The following is a 24,813-nucleotide window of genomic DNA, read 5'->3' as shown; positions in this document are numbered from 1 at the left end:
ATAAGAAAGCACAGCCTGTTGAGAACGTGCTTGATTGATGGAGCCGTTGCTGCTGTGGTTCGCGGCACCCGAGAGCAGAGAAGGCCTGTGGGGTGGGCAGGCTGTGCTTGTGCTTTGGAGGAGCGGGCTCAGAGTTTTGGGAGTTTGGGGAGCATAGGGCCTGATGCACTATGCTGCCAACTCACACTGAGCTCCTGTGCGCGCCCTGTGCATTAGCACTGAGCCCATGCCTGGCATCCTGGGGCATGGGAAGGGCTCTTGCCTGCAGGTAGTAGGTGGGCTACTGAGGCACACAACGATACATAGCGTGCTTTGCTTGTTTTGGTGGTGTGTGGTGCGTCCACTTGAGTTCACGGGTGAGCGTGCCTGTGTCAGGTCTTCTGTAGTTTGCTGTCTTACTGCCTTCAGACAGGGTCTCTCACTGAACCTGGAGCTTGCTGTTTCCATCTAGGCCGACTGGCCAGCGAGCGCTGGGGATCCTCTTGTCTCTACCGCCCGGGGTATGTCTGTGTTGTACCGTGTGTGTGTGTGTGTGTGTGTGTGTGTGTGTGTGCCTCAGAGGCCAGGAAGAGGGTCCGGTCCCTTGGAACTGGAGCAACAGATGTTTGTGAGCTGCTGTGTGAGTCCTTTGCAAGAGCAGCTAATGCTCTTAACTGCTGAGCCCTTCTTCTGCCCGTGGAGGCTGGGGACTCGCGCTCAGGCCCTGTGCTCGTAGAGAAAGTGCTGTTTTTTGAGACGGGATCTTGCTATGTAGCCCAGGCTGACCTGCAACTCCCCATCCTCCTCCTGTCCCAGTCTCCCCATGCTGAGAATACAGCCATATACCATCGTGCTGGACTCTGCGTGTGGTTGGTTGGTTTGTTCTGAGACAAGAGTTCCCTGTGTAGCCCTGGCTGGTAATGAACTTTTGTGGGTGGACCTGTCCCTCTGTGTCTTCTGAATTTTGGTATTACAGATGTATACCATCATACCTGGCAGAAACAATAAAAAAGGCTATTTTTTGTTTTTGTTTTCTTGTGTTTATTTATTTGAGACAGGATCTTATTTTATAGCCCTGGCAGGCCTGGAACTCAATATGTAGACCGGGCTCTGCCTTCTGAGTGCTGGGAATAAAAGATGGGCATTATGATTCCTGGTTGGGTCATTTTTATATTCCCTGTCAGTAAATTTTTATCGAGTCCTTTCTGTGTCGTGTGTGGTTCTGGTTGCCCGGGATAGCACCCAGTCTAAGCAGAGGGGCCCGTGAGTGGCCTAAGAAGGGAGCAGTGCTTGGGCAGCTCCCGAGGAGAGCAGGCAGCTGTACCGAGAAGTCAGGAGGGGTGGCTGGGCAAGGTCGGGAGGGTAAGCAGAGTTGTCTAGAGGGGCTGGAGCCGAGGGAGTGGTCAAGGACAGGCAGCAGGAACTTGGGAGTGAGGAGTCATGTCTTCATGCCCTCAGAAGGCCCGGAAGCAGGTGGGTGCCTGTATGAGGAGAGGCTGGGTTGGGGCAGTGGCCTGGGGGATGGGAGGGCAAGGGCACGCAGCCATGGTGTGCTTTCTAGGTGGGCTCTCCTAGGGCCATCAAGCTAATATCCAGAGGCCTTGGAGTGGGGCCTGGGCTAGCCTCTGTTCTTCAGCTATGAATTTTCATTTAGTTTGTAATTTATTTTCAAAAATTTAGCCAGGTGGTGTCAGTGCATGCCTTTAATCCCAGCACTGAGGAGGCAGAGGCAGGCAGATCTCTGTGAGTTCAAGACCAGCCTAGTCTACAGAGCAAGTTCCAAGACAGCCAGGGCTGCACAGAGAAACCCTGTCTCGAAAAACAAAACAAAAAAACAAAACCCTTATTACAGGCCTGCTGTGAATCATCTTTATGATTCCCTCCCAACCCTAGTCACTTTGTTAATACTACTTCCCTGGCCCTTAGCTGGGGATCAGGACGGTCTTGAATTTCAGAGTTTGCCTTTGTGTAAAGGCCGCCATCTTCCCAAGCTCGTCACATGCTCAGCTGTGCCCTCAGCGTGCCTCAGTGAATTGCTATGGCAACGCAGGTGTTAAAAAATTATCTTCTGTTTGTCTCTCAGTCTCTGCCTCTCTCAGGACAGGGGCTCACTCTGTAGCCCTGGCTAGCCTGAATCTCCCTGAGTAGACCAAACTGGCCTTGAACTCACAGAGATGCCCCTGCTTTGATCTCCTGAGGGCTATCAAACCCTGCCTATAAAATTATCTTCTCCGTTAACATAAGTACATTCTCAATCCTGTCAGAGGGAGCAGATGTCCAGAGGACCCTAGCATCCCTCTGGAAGGGGTGCAGCAGGATTCTGGTGGTCACTGAGGCCTGACACCTAACCTAGCATGCCTGTTTCCTGGGTGGGATGGCCATGGGTGGGCCTTCTAGTTGGCCTTGATGCTGTCTCAGGCAGAGGGAGATGCCTCTGCAGCATGATAGGTGCTCGCCATGGGCTCCGTTTGCACTCTTAAGTGATTGCAGTTAAATAAAAAGGAAAATGTGGTTCTTCGTTCTCTAGCAATATTAGGTGCTCAGTGTCCAGTTCTGCCAATGCAAAAGTTGGGTTGGTTGGTTCTACTTTAGGGACAGATGAATGTTTCCTGCAGTGGTCCAGTGCGGTCTGTGTTCCCAGATTAGGCTCTGGCCTCAGCCTGCTTATCTGCAGAATGGGGAAGGTGGTACCATTTACCCATCAGGACTCATGTTAGCTTGTGGGAACTTTGGGAACCCTCTCCAAATAGCTGTGATGGTAAGCAGGGCCCTGGCTGTTTGCTCCTGGGTACCCTCTGAACACGGGCCCTGCTTCAGAATGGGGGGAGGGTACCGATGAAGCTCTTCGCCAGTTAGAGGCCTGCGTGAGTGAGTGAGTGTGTGGGAGGGGGTCTCTGTCTCTTGGGAGCAGAGGCGACAGAATTGCAGGCTTAGGGGCCGGATGGCAGCAGCCCAGCCTCTTCGAGAGCATGCATCTTAGCTGTCTAGCGGTTGGGTACTCTAAATTCTTCCCATCTCTGCTTCTGTCTATGAGGCATGGCTCCTGGGGGCCCCGCGTGAGGCACATGGTGTGAGTGTGGACCAGTGGGAAGGGAGGCTGTGACAGCCTGTGTCGCTGTGCGAGAGGCAGACTGGTCCACCGGCAGTCCCTGCCTCACCCTGCCTGTTTTAGGCCACATGTCGCCCTTTTTCCCGGGGAACCAAAGCCTTCAGAGGCGCCAGGCCGGTTCATGGTTCTTTTCTCGCCGCAGGCCCTGCCAGGGACGCTCCTCTCCCAGCTTTCCATGTGGCTGGCCTGGCTCACAGTTTTGCTCCCATGTTAGCGTCTGCATGAGCCTCCCTGTGACACCTCCTTGGTGTCTGTATGCCGCCTTCCTCCTGGATACCGGACTCCTTGAATTGCTGGGTAGTTTTTCTTCCTCGCTTCGCCCTCTCCTCCCACAGCACGGCTTCTGGGCACAGATGCATCCTTGGTGCCAGTGCTGACACGGGACCCGGGATCCAGGGAACGTGGAGTGTTTGGTTTTGCCTTTCCTTGGGGGTCTAGTACCCAAAATCTGTGGTTCCAGTTGTTAGTCTTCTTGGAATTAACTAAAGTTCTAGGGCTGGCCCTGCCATGGGTAAGGCTTAGGGCTGGAAACAGTGGGGACCAGGGCAGGCTCTGTCCCTGCCTTGTGCGGTTCCTGGGTCAGCAGAAGAGACTACATTACCAGAGGCTAGTAGAGGTCCATTTTGTGAGGGGAGAGGCAGGCTGCGCTGTGAGTGTCAAGTGCCCTTGACGGGGGAGGAGGCCTTCAGGGAGTTTCCATAGAGTGTAGGGCAGACAGTGTGTGCAGAGCCCCTGCTGCCAGCGGACTCTTCAGGAGACCCAGAGAGGGGAGGATGCATGCGTTTTCTGCAAGGCTGCAGTTCAGAGGAAGGGCTGAGGCAGGGGGTCTCCGACAGCCTCTGCAAGGCCTTGGGTATGTTCCGTGTGTGCCTAGCAGAGGCCCCGTGTCCTGTCAGCTGTGCCTGGAGAAGCCCTGAGTGCAGCTGGTGCCCCTGGCTTGTTAGGAGCGCAGGGCTAGGCAGACGGGAATGTTTGACGTGGTTTCTGGGGGTGCTGTGAGGGGAAGGTGTGTGCTGAGGGAGGCGGCTGAGAAGACGGGGAGTCTGCTCTGGGCTTATTCTTGTCCCAGTCTCTAGCAGCTGCCCACACCTTCCATCCCGCCTTCAACCCTACCTACTGCAGGGACAGATGGGGTGGCGGGGGCGTGTGGGGAAGAAGAGAGTTGTAAATGCCACCGTCTCACTGAGGAGGTGCAGTAGGTAAAAATGTACACGTTCAGAAATACCCAGTGTCTCCGCCCACTAGAGGGAATATGGGAACAGCTGACCCTGCAGCTGCCGCTGCGGGAAGTGTTGAGTTTGCATCCTGAGGCCGCCTGAGGCCTGCACCTGGAACTGTGGGCACCGCTTTCCCGATCCTTTCTGTGCATGTGACACCCAAGCACCTGCCTTCTCAGGCTCTGAGGCTCAGGGCAGGAGATCCATACTGACCTGCACCCCTTTTCTAAAAAGCCTTCGCAAATTAAGGTGCTCAGGCCGGTTTGGACCATCTAACCCTGGGAGACCTTGTCTTAAAGTCATGTGGGAACACTGTGTAGCAGTCTTTCTCCTCCTCCGCCTCCTCCTCCTCGTGCTGGGATGGAATCCAGCAACCCCCCCCCCCTCCATATGCCCCACGTCCCTGCTTTACCCTCTCGGCTTCACTGCCTTTGAGAGAGTGCCGTCTCCACACTCTATCACAGAAAATTGCCACACAGAAGAACTCTGGCTTGGGAGCTGATATGGCGTGGAAGAGCCCAGCTTGGGTCCCTGAGCTGTCAAAGCAGGAGTCTTCCATGTCCCCAGAAAGGTGCTTGCCCCAGGTCCCCTCCAGGATGGCCTGGCCATGGTGAGGAGGACTCAAAACCTAGGACCTCGGCGTCAGTCCCAACTCTGCTGTCCCTTGTCCATAGCAGTGAGGTCACATGTACGTCAGCCCTAGGCAGCGAGGAGAGATGAGGAGAGGTGGCCCCCAAGGGGCTCTGACTACAACTGGTGAGATTTATTCTGTTGAAGAGCCAAGCACAGTTGCTCACACCTGTAACCCCAGCACCGGAAGAGCCAAGCACAGTCGCACACACCTGTAACCCCAGCACGGGAAGAGCCAAGCACAGTCGCACACACCTGTAACCCCAGCACTGGACGGCTAAGGCAGGAGAACTCTGAGCTTTGGGGCCAGTCTGACTACATAGGGAATTGGAGCCCAGTCTGGCCTACAGTGTAAGGCCCTGTTTCAAAAAACCAAACGCTGCTGAGTGCATAGGTACCATAGACTAATCTTATATAGCAAACACCCAGGAACATTATTTTAAGTTGTCTTTGAGGGCTGGGCGTATGGTTCAGTTGGTAAAAATAACCTGAACTCAATCCCCAGACCTGTGAAAACCGGGCTTTGGAGCTCACTGTGCTCAGTGAACTCTGGTCCAGGGAGAAAGTGTCTCAAGAGAAAGGTAGACAGTGCCTGAAGGTGGACCCAAGGCTGTCCTCTGGCCGCCACATACAGTGTGCACGTATGCCTGCACACAATCACACATATGAATGTGCACACACAAAATTGTCTTTAAGACGTATTTCCCGCTGTCCAGCTCATATACTGTCCTCAGTGGTATTCAAACCAAGGTCCCCTTAGAAGCCGAATATCACAGCTCTGGGTTCAGATGTGAGCAGTGATTACTACTTGACACCAAGGACCTGCAGGTCATGGGCAGAGGAGCAGAACAGGGCCTGCCTTGTCCTACCTGGGGAGCCTAGCGAACCAGTTAAGCTCAGTAAAGAAAGGTTCCTGAGACTTAGCGGGCTGTGAGACCCACATAGACCCAGCACTGCCCACAGCTGCTCTCCTCTTTGAGATGTGTGATTACGGAAGCCAGAGCCCTTCCACCCGCGCCCAACCTCCTGTGAGCTTGCACCATCCCCCTTAGACCCTCCATTCCAGTGACTTCTGAGACCCGGGAACAACTCCGTGGCCCCAGTACCTGCTCCCTGGGGGAGGGGAAGTCAGCAGGGCTGGGCTTTGCTCAAACCACTTTGAGAAGCCTCCCAGACCCTGACCTCAGCACGGGAAAAGCAGGAACCCTTGCCTGTAGCAGTTACACTGCGCCCCCAGCCTTGTCACATCGGGCTCATGGTGTGTGCTTGATAAAAATCTGGAATGACTGTCATTCCACAGACCTATAATCCCAGGTCTCAAGAGGCAGAGCCAAGTGGATTGCAAATTCAAATCCCTTTGAGCTACAGAGTAAGTTCTAGACCCGCATAGGTAACTTGAGATCGTGCCTTCAAGAGTCAAAAAGAGGGTTGGGGGTATGGCTCATTGTAGAGAGTTTACCTAGGTTGAATTTCCATTTCTGGAAGGAAAAGATCTATGAAGCAAACATACATAGAGCAAAGCTAGAAACAGCTCAAACAAGTTGGGTTCACTCTCAGTTGACCGTGGCCTCCCCCCCTCAGTGGCCGGTTTCTCTGCCAGACTCCCAGATGGACTGCACTGACGAGTGACATTTCAGAGTCCTGCTGACAGTGGCAGTGAAAGCTCTCACCCCATTTTGTTCCAAAGCCTGTCACCCGCCACCAATCCAGACTTTACCTCCTAGAAGAGCCGCTCAGAAAGAAGAGTCAGAGACAAGCACCTGCCGTTGATAGGCAGTGGCTGCTTGTGAGAATTGAGGACCGGGAAACCTGTTCTCAGTAGCTGCTGTCAGCTGGTCCTCTCTACACGAGCACTTTGATAAAAGTCGATGATGTAGCAAGTGTCCTTGTGCTCAAAGGAACATACGCTGCAGGAAGGGTGTTTCCCGTGTGTGGATAGCCATATGTTGAATTTCAATTATACTGATAGTTTGTTTTCCCAATGGCTACATGTAGCGTTGTGAGCTTTTGCCATGGTATTAATTAGTCTCTGTATCTCTTCATAACTATTGAGATTTGTGTGTCTCTCGTTTAGGCACCCTTTCCTGTGGGGGATCCTTGTTCTTTTCATCTGGCCTCCCAGGTGGCTTGTGTTTAGTCACCAGCTGCAATCCCAGCCCTAGCCGTCAGCACACTCAAATGTGGCATTCTGGGAAGCCGAAGCTAGTGGGTGATGGAGCCATACAAGGACTCCCTGCTGGTGTATGATGCAGAAGGGTAGTCAGGACAGGTCTCCACGTGCTCTTGAGTTCCACAGGCAGCTCTCTGGTCCCCTTCTGAGTGTCCTCAGCCTGCAGCTCCTCAGTGAGCAGGCCATCCCCTTGGCTGTGCTGCCTGGAATTTCATCACCGCAGGACTGCGTCACAGACACCTCGGCTGAGGCGCCACCCTTAGTGGGAGGACAGCTGGAGCCAGGCAGGACGCAGGGGATCTTCCGATTTTCCTCCCCCCCCTGCTCTTGCCTGAGCTGCTGCTGACTTCTTAGTTGCTGAAATGGGACTATAAAAAGTAGCTCTGGTGTGTGGAGCTGTGGCCAGGGCCCCTGCCACTCAACTGGGAGAGCTAAGGTAAATGGCTTCCTTTCGCTGAGCCTCTGTCCTCCCTTGGGCATGGGACAGCCCCTCTAGTAGAGTATTGGGAGCTCCAGGGCCCTGCCCAAGGCCACCAGGTTGGCAGTGGCTCTCAGACTCTGAAACCCTGAGCCTTCTTGGCCACACCTGGTTGCCTTCATGAAGCTTTGAACAGCAGCAACTGTGGGGAGGACTATCCACTAGGCCCCAGGCCCTCTGCTCACACTAGGTGCTTTAATGCTGCTGCTATCTATTAGGCTCCAGGCCCTCTGCTCACACTAGGTGCTTTAGTGCTGCTGTTCCTGGGTCTCAGGGGCTTCAGGAGGTGACGTTGCTTTGGGCTCTTAGTTCTCCACCCCAACTCAGTAGGAAGTATCATGACTGACCCATAGCTGGGGACAGTTTGATTTTTTGGTTTTGGGCCCTTGACCCTAGGTCCTGAGCAGTCTCTCTGGCTTCCCCTGCTCCCTGCTCCTGCCCTAGAGCGTTTCCATTCTCTGTCCCTGGGCCGCTCTCTTGACTGCTGCGGTTGCTTGAGGATTTGCTCACAGGCGCCCTGGGCAGCAGCTCCCCGGCCCCGTTCCTGCTGTTCCTCCTATTCTCCTCCTCAGTGCCTCTCCACCCCTGACGTTGTTCTGCGGGGTACGTGTGTGTCCTCTGTCCTCTCTCCTGAGAATGTTTTGTGCGGCCCATCACAGTCTAAGTGATGTTCTCCGGTGTCTGGTGCCTAGGACATACTCCTGAAGATTGGGGGTGTGGTCCCAGTTAGGGGTTTCTGCAGCTCGGCAGTTGGTGAGAATCAGCTCATTCATTGCTTAGCAGTGGCGGGGCCAGACTGGCCACCTCAGCAGTGTTAGTGCACCGGGGTGGGGAGTCGCCCAAGGGTGTAGAGCTGCACCCAGGGCACCTGTGGAGACAGACCTGAGAGTGCACTGTGTCGCTGAAGTCACAAGCAGGGAGAGTATCCAGAAGTGTCAGCAGGGGATTGGACGCCCGAGCAGTCCCTGTCATGATGGTGCGCACCCTTGCTGTCTTGGTTCAGGAACCACTCACGTAGCCCCTTTGCTGGAGGGAGGACTTTGCTCTGTTTCCTAAACACACCGGGGAGCTGCGAAGGGTTTGACATGGAAGGACAAGGCCACATGTAGATGGACGGTTGGGAGCGAGACTGAGGGAAATGGGAGAGCTCTGAGCAGAGGGAAGCGGGGCAGCGAGGCCCCAGCCTGGGCAGGGAGGGGCACAGGGTGGACGAGCAGACAGCTGCTGGAATGAGACAGTGAGGCACGCCAGCCTTGTGGGCCACGCTGAGGACCTGCGCGTCGTTACCAAGGATATGGGGACTAAGGAAGGACAGAATCTTTAATTCTTGTGGATCTCAGTCTGCAGACCAGGCTGGCCTTGCACTCACAGAGATCCCCTGCTTCTGCCTCTGCCTCCCGAGTGCTGAGTTAAAGGCGTGCATGGCCACCGTGCTTGACTTAAGATGGGCTGATTTTGAGGGTCCGTTTGGCTACTGGGTTGGGGCAGGGGGTAAGACTCCAGGAGGATGTGGACTAGGGTCCTGGCAGCCAGCGTTGGGAGGAGGTGGGAAGGCTGGCAGGCTGGCAGTGGTGGGATACTTAGGGCTGACCCCTGTGCTCTGTGTGTTTGGGGTCTGCATGTGGGGATGGGTGCCCTTGTTACTGTCCCGGCCACATGCTCCTTCATTGCCTTCGTGGCCTGTGACCTCACACTTGCCCGTCCTCCCCGTCTTGGCCACCTTGCCCCCCTTCGCTCCTTCCTGCTTCTCTCCCTCCCTTCTGCCCAGGGCCTGGGCAGCCTGCCACCATCACATGCCAGGCAGCACTGGGTCCAGCCCACCAGCTCCCCTGGGGCACGAGAGAAAGCTGATGCCCATGGTGTCCCTAGAGCCAGCTGCCACTTCTCCCGGGGCTTCTGTAGCTCCTGACCTGCTGTCCGCAAATAACCCTGGGCTGGGAGAGGCAGGCACAAGGCACTTGGGCTCTATGGCCCCTGTCCAGGCCCCGGCTTCCAGGTAAGGGCCCAGTTGGTGGCTGCCCACATTAGTCCTCCCCTCTGCTCAGGGAACCTGAGACTCAGCAGCAGCCTCGGCGTCCCTGAGTCTGTTGGCTGTTAGTCCCTGAGGACAGATGCAGATGTCTTGGAGAAGGGACCGGGACCTTGGTCAGACCCCGGACTGGCCCGTAGGCCAGTGTGTGAGCAGTAGGCTCCCTCAAGTGCTAGAGCTTCTGCACCTTGTGTTTTCCTCATTGTCTGGCGGGACCTGGGAGGAAACGGAAGCTGGCATGCCACGGACCTCCCTGTACTTGGGAGAAGCAGTGCTTCGTTTGCTTAAGGTGGCAGGTTGATTTGGAAAGACATGAGTGTGTGCATGAGTCTCTCTGTCTTGGGGGCAGGCAGATGCTGGTGACTTTGAGCACACCCTGGGTGCCCAGGGCTGTCTGATTCATCCTGGGTTACCTCAGCGCTGGGGCGTTGGGGTGAGGCAGGGGTGGGGCTCCAGCTACCTTGTTCTTTTCCTGTGTGAAGGGAAGAGCTTTGCTTTTTGTTATTTTTGTTCTTATTTGTTTGCCTTTTTTTTCCCTAGACTGTCCTAGAACTCACTCTGTAGACCAGGCTGGCCTTGAACTCAGAGATCCACCTGCCTCTGCCTCCTAAGTGCTGGGATTAAAGGCATGCGCCACCACTGCCCGGCTTAGGGAAGAGCTTTGGTGCAGAGCCTGTGTACATTCAGCTCTTTTGGGACCCATGTTCCTCCTCAGGACTGGGCCCCAAGGGAAGAACTCTGCTGGCTCCCTGGCTCCTGGCTCTACCTACTGCCTGGCCAGCTACAGAGCCAGAGGCCTCAGAGCCCAGGGTGGGCTCCCACCCTCACAGCTCATCTCTTCTCTCTTGCAGACTGTCCTGTGTCCGAGGTGCTTCCTGCATGTCCTGCTGCCCTGAGCTGTCCCAAGCTAGGTGACAGCGTGTTAATGCTGCCACCATGAATGAGGTGTCTGTCATCAAAGAAGGTTGGCTCCACAAGCGTGGTAAGAGCTCACTTTCACTTACCAGATTGCGTCTCCCTCTTGCATCCTGGTACTCTAGCTCAAGGAACAGTTACTCTGGCCCAGCTGGACACTCTGAATGAGCCCAGATAAGGCTTCAGGTTGGGCATCTTTGTTGGCGATCTCATTCATATCCCCATCTTACAGATGAAGAAACTGAGGCTTAGAGAGGGGTAGCCACGCAAAACTCAAGTGATAGTCACTGTTTGTTTATCTAATAGTCATTGATTGTAAGGTTCTGGAACCTTGTGGAGGTCATGTTCCACGGGGAGTGGTAACACAGTTAATACACAGTGTGTAAGAAGTGCTATGTTGGGCCGGGCGTTGGTGGCGCACGCCTTTAATCCCAGCACTCGGGAGGCAGAGGCAGGCGGATCTCTATGAGTTCGAGACCAGCCTGGTCTACAGAGTAGTTCCAGGACAGCCTCCAAAGCCACAGAGAAACCCTGTCTCGAAAAACCAAAAAAAAAAAAAAAAAAAAAAAAAAAAGTGCCATGTCAACGAGAGGTCACGGGGCTGATCAGAGACAGTGAACAGAGCCTGGAGAAAGAGGTGCCCGGTACTGGAGACACAAAAATGGCTTGGAAAAGGTGTCCCCTGGAGGGCAGAAAGGACAGAGACAGAGACCTGCGTGTGCATGGTGTTTCTAGGAACTCTGTAGCTGGGGCAGAGCGAGAGGGACGGGAGCTGGGCAGGGCGGACTCACCAGCCCCACCAGCCACAGTCCTCTGCCGGGGACAGGAAGCCCGGGCACTGAGAGCCTGGCAGGACCTAAGCTGAGGTCGCAGAGGTCATGGATAGAGAAGAGACTAGACCTTGAGAACTCAGGGTCCCCTGTGCCTGCAACAGAGGGCATGTGACACCAGGAGGCAGATAAGGAAGCGGCGTGTGCTGAGAGTTGGCTTTGTCACTGCTGGCCTTCAGGGACCTTCTCCTGGGCAGGAAGGGTGCCAGGCCGGAAGAAGCTGTCCACAGACACTTCAGTTCACTCAGGGCTTCACTCAGAGAATGGCTCCTATGTGCTGGCAGGGAGCTGTTCTAGATCTCAGAGACACAGTCAGCGATCCCATCTTTGTGGTGACACGTGACATCCTAGGGGAGGTTATCCAGTGGGGAGCCATGCTGCATCTGGTGCGTGGTGGTGGCTTCCTGGAGGAGCAGGGAGGCCCATGGCTCACAGGCAGCAGCTTATGGGTAGCAGGACAATCGAGGCATCCCGAGGGGAGTAAGAGGCGCACGTTTGAATGACAGATGGCTGACGAGAACCTATCCTGCCATCCCTGGCCACAGACACCAGCAGTCACAAGGAGCGGACTGCTCCTTAGGGCCAGCACGGCAGCAGAGGAAACCCCCTTTCCTGCTGCCCTCACGGCAGGTGGCATTCTTGGCACCTTGGCCCTGCCACTTCCGTTTGATGTGGCCGTGCTGCACCACCTGTCTTGAGTCTTTTATGTTTTTTTTTAGTTGTTTTTGTTTTTTGGTATCCCAGGCCGATGTCAGCGTTACAGTTATCCCCTTGTCTCATCCTCCCTAGAACTGGGATTACAGATGTGTGCTACTATGCTTGGTTCTGAGTCTGTAAGATGAGTTAGCAATCCAGGCATCTGATGTCAACCCCCTTTAGGCAGGATTTTCACGTGGTCCATTTGCGTGCTGTCTTGATTGCCTCAAGAAATGTTGGACATACAGTAGGTGCTCAGCAAACAGCTGCTGAATGAATGATTGGTGTTGTATGTAATGGCAGTTGTGCTGGGGTGTGCCAGGCTGTCGGACTCCTGTCCCTCGGCTGCAGTTTCCTTACACTCGCTGAATTAAGGGTTAGGAATGGGGAGGTGGCCAGAGAACCTTTGAATGGTGGGGGGTTTGTCTCTAGCCCAGACTTGGCTGACAAAACAAGTCTTGGCTCTGGCTCCTTTCAGGTCCTTATGCTGTTTGTGTGGTAAGGGCTGAGTTGAATCGGCTGCTGGCCTGTCCTTGTCTTTTGTCTGGGTCTCCTGCCTTGACTACACAATGCATGTGCACACATACACTCCTTGGTCACCTGAGTAGTGGCTGGCAGAAAGAGGGCTCTGCTGCCTCCTGATACCTGGGCATCTGTGCTAACAACCCGTTCCCACTCCTGCAGGCTAAAATAATCATTGCACTGGTTTACTCCCAGTCTGTCGGGATGCCCTCTGAGGGCAGAGTAGCAGCAAAAGTGATTGCCAGAGGCTAAGAAGGGACCATGGTCCTGTGCTAACAAACTTGCCTGGGCTTAAGGCCTGGCCTGCATGTGGCTGCCCCTTCCTTGCTCAGCAGGGTCTGAGGGTATGGCTGACTGATGTTTGACTGCCATCAGATCCTACCTGTGACTTGGCTTTAGCCGCCACCACCACTGGCAGTGGAGCAGTCTGTCTCCCCTGCTGGCGGGGAACAGTGTAGTAGTTGGTACTGAGTTCTGGATCCCAGTGCCAGCCATCCCGGAAGACCAGTCCTGTGATTCTTGCGCACAAGTGATCCTGTCTGGCTCAGTTTTCTCGTTACACTGAGGATGAGACTGTGAGCTGCTTTTTTCCTTTCCCTGTAGGCTTCTCGATGCTAGAGTATGCGACACCACAGATGAGAGCTGGGTCATTAGCTCACCCGTGCCAGGGTCCAGATAAAGACACAGCAGGACAGTCTGCAGCGTCCTGTGTCCCACCCAAGCTGTAGCTGCTGCTTCTTAGGCTATTTTGTTGTTGCTGTTTGTTTTTTAAAGGGTTCGTGTTGCAGCAACAACAAGAACACAGGATCACTGGGTTTGTCTTGTGCATGCTAAGCAAGTGCTCTAAGCTTGAGTTTTTCCAACGTTTTTCTTTTTCTCAGTCGTGATGAAATTTCCATAGTATGAAATAAACCTTTCTATTTTTTTTTTTTTTTTGGTTTTATGAGACAGGGTAAAATAAACCTTTCTAACTTGCGTAGTCGAGTGACCTTTAGTACACTCTTGGTGTTCGGGAACGTCTCTGAAGTTCCCAGATACTTCATCACCCACAGGAAAGCCTTGAACCCACTGAGTGCCGGCCTCCACCTCCTCTTCTCAGCACCTGCTAGCACCAGCACTTCCATCTTTATGGACTTCCCTGACTAGAGACGTCACAACGCTGGGTCATACACTACGTGGCCTTCGTGACTCAGCTTCTCGTTGGCAGAATGGTTATCTGGATTATACCTTATAGCAACGTTTCATTCCTTCTTTTTAAAGATGTGTTTTCTATTTGTGTGTGTGTGTGTGTGTGTGTGTGTGTGTGTGTGTGTGTGTGTGTGCTCGTGTGGTTCCCATAGAGGCCAGAAGAGGATATCAGATTCTGCAGAGCTGCACTTACAGGAGATGGTGAGCTGACCAGTGTGGGTGCTAGGAACCTATCTGGGTCCTCTGCAACAGTGAACAGTGGGAAGCACTTTTAACCACCGAGCCATCTCTCCAGCCCCTTCTAATAAGTGTATGGGTACAGGACATTTTAAAAAAACATCCTTTGAATATACATTGGAGTTCTTTCCCTTGTTTTTTTTTTTTTTCTTTCCCATACAGGGTTCTTTGTGTAGCGTTGAACCTGTCCTGGAACTCACTCTGTAGACCAGGCTCAGCTCGAACTCACAGAGATCCGCCTGCCTCTGTCTCCAGAGTGCTGAGATTAAAGGTGTGCACCACCACTACCACCGAACTATTGGAAGCTCTTTCTTTTGGTAGTTGATATCAATCAGAACAGTCCTTTTTTGAGACACTCTCACTTAGTCCAGTATGACTTTGAACTCCTGATTTCCTGCATTTATCTCTTAAATGCTGTAATCCTTGGCGGCCACCCCTAGATTTTTGTTTGTTTTGCTTTATCATTGTTCCAGTTTGCATTTTCTCAGTGCCAAAAATGTGGATGGAGATTCTTAATTTGCTTGTTCTATCTTCTTCTTTTTTTTTTCCAAGGCAGTGTTTCTCTGTGTAGTCCTGATTGTCCTGGAACTCACTCTGTAGACCAGGCTGGCCTTGAACTCCCAGAGATCAGCGTGCCTTTGCCTCTTGAGTGCTGGGATTAAAGGCGTGCGCCACCACCACCTGGCTATGCTTGGTTTATCTTTGGTGCAATAGCTGTCCAGGTCCTTGACCTCTTTTAAAACATGAGCTCGTTGCTCTCTTACTGAATTGTAAGCGTTGTTTATATATCTTGGATACTAAATTCATAGTGAAATAATAAACATAAATAAATAAAACTTAGGCCAGGTGGTTGGCTAGCCAGCAAGCTCTAGGAGGCTTCTGTCTCTGCCCCAGGGTTATAGGAATTACAGGCACAGCCTACATGCTGGGCTTTCATGTGCGTGCTGGAGACAGGCACACGCTGGTCCCCATTGTGTGGCAAGCGCTTAACCTGGCGAGCCAGCTCCACAGCTCCCACTCAGTGGAATTTGCCTTAGTTTGCTTCCCTTCTTTCTTTTTAACAATCTTTTGTTTTTTTTTATTATTAGTTATATGGAGGCAGTGTTCACATGAGTGCAGGTGCCCTTGGAGGCATCAGATCCTCAGGAGCTGGAGTTACAGACGCTTGTGAGCCACCTGATGTGGGTGCTGGGAACTGAACTCGGATCCTTCGGAAGAGTAGCAGGTGCTCTTAGCCACTGAGCCGTGTCTCCAGCCCTCAGTTTACTTCTGTTGCTGTGATAAAGGCCGCATACGAGCAATTTAGGAAGGAAAGGATTTATTTCAGCTTAGAATTGCAGTCCGTCATGAAAGGAAGTCAGGGCAGGAGCTGACGGGGCCGGGGAGCAATGCTACTTTCTACCCTGCTTCCCATGGCTTGCTGAGCCTGAGCACCTGCCTGGGTGCAGCGGGGCGGGCCCGCCCGCCCACATCTGTGTTAATGAGGAGCACGTCTTGATGGAAGCTTCTCAGTTTAGGCTCCATCTTCCCAGATGATCCTAGTTTGTGTCACGTTTATAGAAAACCAGTACAGAATTTTTAATGTTTTATTTTTTGATATATATATATGTATATATATATATGTATTTGGTTTTACAAGACAGGGTTTCTCTGTATTGTTTTGGAGGCTGTCCCGGCCTCGAACTCACAGAGATCCACCTGCCTCTGCCTCCCGAGTGCTGAGATTAAAGGTGTGCGCCACCACCGCCCAGGTGAATATTTATATATTAAAGGCATGGTGGCACATGTCTTTAATACCAGCAGTTGGGAGGCAGAGGCTGGCACATCTCTGAGTTTGAGGCTAGCCCAGTCTATAAGTGAGTTCCAGGACAGCCAGGGAGGGCTACAGAGAGAAATCCTATCTCAGAAAACCAAAAACCATTTTTTAAATTGACATTTTATGCATGTTTTGGCTGCATCCGTTCCTGTGTAACATGTGCATGCAGTGGTCACGGAACTGATGTTTCGTGACATTGTAAGACGCCACGTGGGTTCTCTGGAAGAGCAGCCAGTGATCTTAATTGCTGAGCCATCTCTCCAGGTATCTTAAAAAATATACATATATATATATATATTATATTATTCTATATATGGAGGGCTGGAGAGATGGCTCAGCAATTAAAATCACTAACTGACGATTAAGATTAACGTATGTGTGTATATACCCAAACACATATAAATACATATACACACCAGCTGAGCTATATCCCAGATGACTTTTCACCATGCAGAATCTTGATTCCTGCAAATATAGTTTTACTGCTTCCCTTTCAGTGTGAACATCTCTGACTTTTTGGACCAGAAAACAGTGACTGACTTTGTTGCCTTAGACCCAGTGGCGAATCGGCTACTTTGTAGAATGGAGCCTCAGTTGGCCATGACCAAGTAGTTAGTTTGCATGGCAGTGGTGAAACAGGCGTCCTGGCATTGTCCCGACCTGGGGAGCTTTGCAGTCTCTGCTCCCTTCGCTGTGCTGAGGACTCTCCTTCTGTCCCAGCGTGGGAATAAGCTGGGGAAAGTGCTGTGTCCTCTCATAGGAGCTGTGTACACATTGATTTACTTCCATACACGGAACCACTTCTTTTCCAGTCTAATCTCCTTTTATCTTTGCCTCTAAGAAGCTGTATTCACAGGGAGTTGATCAGCTTGGGTTCCTTTCCATCTGCAGAGCTGTGGGGAAGCAGGCCGGCATGCCCGTTGAACCCAGGAACCTCTTTTTGGCTTCCTTCTTTCTCTGATCCTTTTCTCAGCCAGTTCAGGAAGCTGTCGGCTCTCAGAGCGCATCATACGCTCGCTACGCCCATTAGTTCTCCTGGCAACCGCGCTGCCCAGAGCTCGCTTGTTTGTAGCAGTGCCAGTGGCACGCTGGGTTTTGCCATGGTAACTTTTGTGGGGTGCTCCTTCTTGAGCACGTCCATCCCGTTGACGTCTGCACGGCCTCCCTTTTGTGCATTCCCATACATGTGGCCAAGGGAGCAACTGAGCATTTCCTGAAAGGCCTGGAGAAAAACACTGGTGTCTGTCATCTTTCCCTTTCCTTTGTGTTTGACATTGTCACAAATGACTGGAAGATGGAGGCTCCGGCTGATAGTTGAAAATATGTATTTACTTGTCATAGTGTCCAGTTTTCCTTTCTTCTGAAACAGGCGGTCCCTGTGATGTGCAGGCTGGCTTCAGATTCCCGAGGCTGTCCTGCCTCTGCCTTCTCAGAACAGCCAGTGTTGCAGTCAGTTTTAAACTATTTGGCTTGTTTTGGTTTAAGACATGATCTCACTCTAGACCAGGCTGCCCTGAAACTTTCCACAATCTTCCTGCCTCAGCCTTCCAAGTGTGAGTTACCACAGCTGGCGTTCAGTTTTAGACACTTCCCTAAAAAGACCTACCTCACATTGGTTCTCACATTCTCCAGGCTTCTCCTCTTCTCAGTTCCAGGCAACCTTTAAGGCACTTTTCATCTCCACAGAGTTAGCTATTCTGGGAATTTTATGTAAGTGGGCATATATATATAGATTCTGCTGAACTTGGGAAAACATGTCGTACGTTGGAAGCATCACACTGTGAGCACACCTGACACTCTGGCTTCCCCAAGCATCACAGTGTGGTCACGCCGGAACGGCAGAGTTTGGGTTGTGTGCTCTTGTGATTGCAGGACTGACTGGGAGCCCCACATATGAGAGAACCCTGCTGTATACTGCCAGTCTGAGAAAAGGTTAATATTCGAAGTGGGGAACCACTTTCTGCAGAATGCCTGTCCCTTTGACACTGTCACAAAGTCAGAATGGCCCTCAGAAGTGGTCCTTTGTGACTGATTGGCATTTTTGCCTTAGGCAGAAGTGATGGTCCAGCTATTCTGTAGAATGCAGCGGCAGTCTGTCATTCCTGTTTTTACCAAATAGCCCATCATATGGGCCCAGCAGGTTTGCGATGGGCATTTGGGTTGTTTCCACTTAAAAAAAACATTTATTGCCGGGCGTTGGAGGCGCATGCCTTTAATCCCAGCACTCAGGAGGCAGAGGCAGGCGGATCTCTGTGAGTTCGAGGCCAGCCTGGTCTACAGAGCGAGTTCCAGGACAGCCTCCAAAACAATACAGAGAAACCCTGTCTGGAAAAAAATAAAAAGGCATTTATTGGTCTGGGGAGATGGCTTATGGTTGAGAGTACTGTCTCCTTGCAGAGGACCCAGACTGGATTCCCAGCACCCGCATGGTGGCACACAGCTGTCCACAACTCTGGTTCCAAGAGATCCAGTACCTTCTGGCCTCTGCAGGCACCAGGCAGGCACACGGTACAGATACATCCCCACAGGCAAAATGTTCACACATAAAGTAAACATTTTAAAAATTAAAACCATAAAATTTAAAACCCCACAAATATGCGCCCTGGTCCGCGTGTGTAGGTGAGGACAGCTGTGGGAGCTGGCTCGCTCTGCTGTGTGCTCAGCACACTCTGAACCACCTTGCTACCCCGTGTCTGCCTTGTGTAGTGGAGATGTGTGTAGAGAGGTCTTTGGGTATCCTCTGCTCTGTCACTCACCATCCTACTCCTTTGGGACAGGGTCTCGTACTGAACCTGGGTCTTGCTGGGTTTTGGTAAGGCCAGCAACCAACGTACCCTAGCCATGTTCCTGCCTCTTTCTCCTCTCCTTCCCAGTGTTAGGTTACAGGAACAAGAAGCAGGCCTTGGGGTCTGTACTCTGCTTCTCACGGCAGTAGCAACAAGACCACTTAGCCCTGACCGTCTCCCCAGACCACTTCCCTTGCTTGACTGTTATGGGTATGTTTGGGTGTGGAATGTGCTTTTCCATACACACACACACACACACACACACACGCACGCACGCACGCACGCACGCAGCACGCACGCACGCACGCACTTACATATTTAGATCTTATTTGTTTATTTATTTGTTTTTGAGACAGGATCTCTCTGTGTAGCTCTCTGGCTGTCCTGGAACTCGCTCTGTAGACCAGGTTGGCCTCTGAACTCACAGAGACCTGCCTGCTTCTGCCTCCTGAGTGCTGGGATTAAAGGTGTGCGCCACCACCGACTGGTTCTCAGAAATCCTTTAAGCAGTGGGTCCTTGGGGAGTGTTGGCTGTGTATATGTGTGCACCCATGAGAGGAGCCTTGACTATTCACTCAGGAGAAAGGGAAGATGTCAAGGGGTGCTTGGAGGGTGGGAGAGCGTTTTGGCCCTGTTGATAAATAGCAGCCTATGGGACTTGAGTGTTTGGAGCCGGGCATCCCTCAGGACAGTCTTTATTGGCAAGGATAGCTTGCTACTGCCGTAAATGCTAGGCAGCAGTGCCCTGGACACTGTTGCAGGCGCCTTCCTGCCAGGCATGACCTGTGGATCAGTTGGGTGCAGCCCAGTGCCCCAGCCTGCGTCAGCAGATGCCACCTCCAAGGCTCCCCCGGGAGAGACTCATATACCTTCCTCCCAGTGTGGTGCCCCATGAGTCATTGTCATCCTGGGCTGCCTGCCTGCTGGGACTCTTTAACCTTGCCCTGCCTTTTCTCCTTCTGCTTCGTTTCAGGGGAATATATCAAGACTTGGAGGCCCCGGTACTTCCTTCTGAAGAGTGATGGCTCTTTCATTGGGTATAAGGAGAGGCCTGAGGCCCCTGACCAGACCTTACCCCCCCTGAACAATTTTTCTGTAGCAGGTGCGTTTCAGGGCGAGGAGATGAGTTCCTTAGTTCACAGCTTTGCTGACAGGTGTTGGGGACACAGGGGATACAGTTATGCTTGAGCCAGAAGCTGTCTCAGGCCTGTTCCTTCTCAGAACTGACTTGTACAGTCTCTGCTGTTGCTCCTTGTCAGTGGACCGTTTTATTTCTGGGGACAGTGAGAAGTCATGACATTTCTGCACACCCTGCCCCTTCAGGCTCCGTGGTTCTAGCTGGTTCCTGTCTGCGCTGTTAACAAAGCTGTCCCTCCTCTCTGCCCCTCTAGCCAGTGAGTGCGAGCTGCCTGCCAAGATGCTCCAGGGCTCACTGTATGTCCCCAGTTCCCCCGTGGTACCTCACCTGGTGTTTTCTTCTTTTGATTCCCTAAACAGGGTTTCTCTGTGTAGTTCTGGCTGTTCTAGAACTCACTCTCTAGGCCAGGATGGTCTCAGTCTTAGAGATGCACCTGCCTCTGCCTCCTGAGTGCAGGGATTAAAGACGTGCGCTGCCCAGCTAACCTGGGTTGGTTTTGTTTTTTGTTTTTTTTACATAACCAGCACAAGGCCAAGAATCCCGTTGTGTCCCTGTCTTCTTCCTTCACCATGTCCTGTCACACCTGCTGAGGACGTTTCGTAGACTCTCAGTCTCCATCACCCCAGAGCCGTCCTCGCCAGGGCCTTGCTACAGCTTCTGCCTGTCCCTCCAGCTTAGAGCCCAGCCTATTGCCCACCCCTTCTACAGAAAGCCTTTTCCGGTGCTCTCTTCCTGTGCCCTGGCATATCTGTTAGCAGCTGTAGTTTCTCCCTTGGCCTGCTAGCCCATCTCCAGCAACTTCTGGAAGATGTTTTCGTGGTGGCCTCTAGAACTCTGTCCTATCCCAGGCTGATCTTCCTGTCCTATCCTCTTCTCTTTCTTCCTGTCTGCATCTCCATCTCATCTGTTTGCTCTGCGTCTCAGTCAGTGACCTGGGTCTGGCTCTAGATGCTTCTTCCTGCCCTGTAGTCCAGTGCCCTTCCCTCCCCAGCCCTGCTCTGCTCCCCCAGCACACTCTCCCCACTAACTCTGCTGCTGGCTCTGGCCATACCCCTCTCTCGGCTCCCTGTGTTCCCGAGGAGTCTGGATTCCGCACTGTGATGTCCAAGGCCGTGCCTGACCATCGAGGCTTCTGTTGCCTCGGCCTGTCTTGCAGTGCACTGTGTCTCACTAGCTTGGTCCCCTTGACTTCTGGGCTCACCTCAGAGATGCTCCAGCTCCAAGAAAGCACTGCCTGAGGCCCCAGCCAGGTTAGACACCTTCTGTGTCCTATCCTATCTGACTGTGACCCCTGAGTTGTTGCTGGTGGTTTGCCCTCCAGTGTTTGGACTACAGAATGAGTTCAAGGCCAGCCTGAAAAACTTAGTGTAAGACCCTGTTTCACAAGAAAAAAGGAAGCTAGAGCCCTTGCTCAGTGACAGAGCCTTTGCCTGGTGTGCATTAGGCCCTGAGTTTCATTCTTAGAACTTACAAGAATCCAGTGAAACCAAGAACATAAGAAACCATGTGGAGGGAGGCGTTTGGTGAAGGAAAGCCTCAGTGTCACCTGTGCCTGGCATCTATGCAGTCCTTCTTGCGGCTCCAAGTTTCTTTGTGCCCCTGAAGAGCACATGAAGGCTGTGACATCCTGTGTGTCTCAGTCCCTGGCATTATCTGGTATGGGGCTGGCACATGAAAGATGACTTGGGGAATTTGGTCTGTAGAGGGCCATCCCTCACTCTTTCCTGTCTGTACTCCAGAGTGCCAGCTGATGAAGACTGAGAGGCCACGGCCCAACACCTTTGTCATACGCTGCCTGCAGTGGACCACGGTCATCGAGAGGACCTTCCATGTAGACTCGCCAGATGAGAGGTGAGTCTGCACCTGAGAGCGGACAGGACAGGCCTGGTGTGAAGGCAAGAGGTGGTGTGGGCATTTGGGATGCTACAGAAGAATCCTTTACCTGGAGCCCTTCCGACTTGGGCTCTTCCCAACTGAAGCTGAGAAGAGCTGGGTTACTTGGTCTAAAGACCCTACTCTACATCTTCAGACTCTGGGAACCTATCAGAGTCCTGGGAAGAACTGGAGTTCTTCTCTTCATGACCTGACTTTGGCCAGCTGCATTTTCACTGGTGCTAAGGCAGTGGTCCAGAGGTCAGTTACAAAGGTCAGTGTAGGGGCTAGAGATGTAGCTCAGTTAAGAATCTAGCCTAGCGTTCTCGAGGCTTTGGTTTCAGTTCTCCAGTGCCACATCAACTTGGTATGGTGGCCCATCCCCATTATCCCATCTCTGCGGAGATGGAGACAAGAGGTTCACCTTTGGCTGCATAGGAAGTTCAGCGCCAGCGTAATGTACATGATCTTATCTTACAAAGAGAAATCTGAGCCAAGTGTGATGGTGTATGCTTGTAATCTCAGTAATTGGCAAACCGAGGCAAGAGAAGTGCAGCTCAAGGCCCCTCTAGGCTACAGAATGAGATCAAGGCCCGTCATCTGTGTGGCACCCAAGCCCTGCAGCTTGCCATTTCTTTGTGCCCCTGAAGGGCAAGTAGAGACTGTGGCACCCTGTGTCCCGGGGCGCATTGCTGCACCGTGCACGTGCTCTTACCGACTGGTGTCTGGAACCTTCCTAACTACAGAGCAGTGGCTCCTGCTCCCACAGCTCTTGCATTTCTTCTGTGGCAGCTGTACAGAGGTGTCCCTGAGTTTATTCAGCAAGTTGCTTCACATGGACTCAGTTCCAATCCATAGGATGCATTCTTAGGGGTAAGACTGAGACTTACAGGAGTATGCATTTCTAATTTTGAGAGATTTTCTGTCAGGCGATGTCTGAAAGTGTCCCCGTAACCTTGTGTTGTCAAACACATGGAGTCTTAGCTGTCTGAGCAGGGCTGGGTTTTCTCTGTGGATGAGTTTGCCCTTGAGGAGTTTCTTTTTCTGAACGATCTGTTCAGTGGTTTATCTCTCTTCCCCTGGTGGGGCTGGGCTGCTGTTTCATTTGTGTCTGTGTGGAGTAGACAGCTCCTCTGGTGTGGCAAATGTTCTTCCTCCCACTCTGTCCCCTTGACTTTGCTCTGAAGAACACTCCTCCTGCTGGTCCCTGGGGCTGAGCTTCTGCTGTACCTGTGTGAGCTCTGAAGCAGGCTGTCCTAGTCCATTCACTCTAGGTACATCCCAGGGTGAGAGCCCAGCTGTGGGTGCGCATTGGGCATTTCAGGTATGGCAGGGGAGAAATAGGATACTGGCTTTATTTATCTTTTCTTTTTTAATGGGAACTTATATAGCCCAGGTTGGCCTTGAATTGATGGGTAACCAAGCCTTGTCATCTTTTGATCCTCCTGCCTCTGACTCTCAAGTATTTGGATAACAGATGTGTGTCAGCAAAACTGGTGACTTTGCTGTGGGTGTAGCTAATATCTGCCCTCCTGGAAAGTGCTGTTCTAGAGCCTGCATAAAACAGTATCACAAGATGCTACCACAATATATGCTGTAATTATTGTTGCATATCTCCCCAAGTTAAAAATACACTCGCCTCACCACAAGGAACAGAATTATCAACACAGGCCAGCTGAGGTGTTACTCAGTTGAAAAGGGGGACCAAATATGGACTGCTAGCAAAGCAGTCTTAGACTAATCGATGTGGGTGGGTTTTGAAGGGTGGGCACAAGTGTGGCTGTGGGGATAGAAAAGCGACCAGTCCAGGAGAACGCACTGGCCAGTGTATGCGGAGCCTGGGAGTGACACAGCGCATGTGCCCCAGGGCACCTCAAGGAGTCTGTGTCACCAGAGAATTCAGGGGCGGTGTGGAAGAGGGGACGTAGAGGCTCTCAAAACTGGCAGTCCAGCCAGAGCTTTGGCCATCAGTGGAGAGCCCTGCAGGGCTTGGCAGGAGCTTAATAAACTGGGGTTTGTCACAGGGTTGTTAGGATATTGGGAGGATGATAAACAGGAAGCCTGGGGCGGCAGTACCTGGCACCAGGGGGTAAGGCCTGGGAGAGGGCATCAGCCCCTGGCCAGGGAGCTCTTATTTCTGCTTTTTATACGACAGCTTGTCCTCAGTATCCTAGAGTCCTGTGCTAAGATGAGGGCATGCTAGGATTAGGATGCAGGTTGGCTTCTTCTTTATTTCCTTAGCACCCACCCTCTGCTGATGGAGATGAAGGCTTCTGGGTTGACCCTGCCCTGGAGACCAAGCTCTAGATTCCAAGGGAGGCGCAGACAGAGACAGCAAGAGGGTGGTTCCTGCCCTGTGGAGAGCGCCAGTGCTGTCCTCGCTGCCTCGTTCCCATAGTCCAAGCTTACTTTGGTGTCCTGGTTGTGCGTGTGGGGACTGCAGGTGGGGAGACAGGAGCACTGCTGGGTAGATGCTGCCTACATGCCCTGACTCCCACTGCTGGGCTTCGGGGGTTCTCTGCCTTTCCAGGTAGCTGGGACCTAGTGACCATTCTGCCAGTTCTGCAGTGTTTTCCTTTGTTATTGAGAGAGAGAGAGAGAGAGAGAGAGAGAGAGAGAGGGCAGTGTTTTCCTTTGTTATTGAGAGAGAGAGAGAGAGAGAGAGAGAGAGAGAGAGAGAGAGAGAGAGAGAGAGAGAGGCGCAGTCAGAAGCATCTGGAAGAGTCTAGAGCAGAGAGGAGGGGAGATGATGGATGGTCATGAGAGAGGACATAGAGGGAGGGGCCCATGGAGAGGGACAGCAAGGTGGAGACGGAGAGTGGCCGAGACCAGAGGCACAGCTGGAATAGCAGGGTTTAGGAGAATGAGTAAGTTTTGGGAGAGGGAAGCCCTCAGGCGGGAGGGGTTTAGGTAGGGAGGAGGTGAGAAGGGCTAGGCTGCTAGCATGGACTTTGAAATGTGTGACAGGTGCTCGTGGCCCTGAAGGAGCCTGGGGGTCGGTATGTGCTTTGGTATGCTGACAGGCACGAAGATAACTGTGCCTTCTGCCTTTTGGAATCTGGGGAAACAGGAGTTTCCTTTGGATCCGACACTACAATGCCCAGCACAGGCTTGTTTTGATGTTCAGAGTGCACACTCAGGACCTCACCTAGGCTCTGTAGCTAGACTTTTGCTGCTTGTCACAGCAGCTGGTTTTCTGCA

General features: G+C 52.5%; 1 protein-coding gene across 5 annotated transcripts in view; it reads left to right on the top strand.

Annotated features, from left to right (window-relative positions):
• The window catches only part of Akt2 (AKT serine/threonine kinase 2), a 51,483-nt gene that overhangs the window by 10,070 nt on the left and 16,600 nt on the right, over positions 1-24,813 (top strand). For 2 of the 5 annotated variants that reach the window (XM_021223325.2, XM_005086555.4), the window contains exons 2-4: positions 10,464-10,594; positions 19,576-19,704; positions 21,480-21,591. In XM_021223325.2, coding sequence (XP_021078984.1) covers positions 10,549-10,594; positions 19,576-19,704; positions 21,480-21,591 — 287 coding nt within the window. In that variant the 5' untranslated portion in view covers positions 10,464-10,548. Of the gene's footprint in view, positions 1-7,385; positions 7,542-9,429; positions 9,580-10,463; positions 10,595-19,575; positions 19,705-21,479; positions 21,592-24,813 lie in introns of those variants that run through there. The other 3 variants (XM_040734389.1, XM_040734390.1, XM_013125598.3) reach the window with 3 other exon arrangements.

The sequence above is a fragment of the Mesocricetus auratus genome, unplaced genomic scaffold (genome assembly GCF_017639785.1).
Source record: "Mesocricetus auratus isolate SY011 unplaced genomic scaffold, BCM_Maur_2.0 Super-Scaffold_100038, whole genome shotgun sequence".
NCBI classification, from domain to species: domain Eukaryota; kingdom Metazoa; phylum Chordata; class Mammalia; order Rodentia; family Cricetidae; genus Mesocricetus; species Mesocricetus auratus.
Note: the sequence above shows the minus strand (reverse complement) of the source record. Positions and strands in the feature narration are given on the sequence as shown.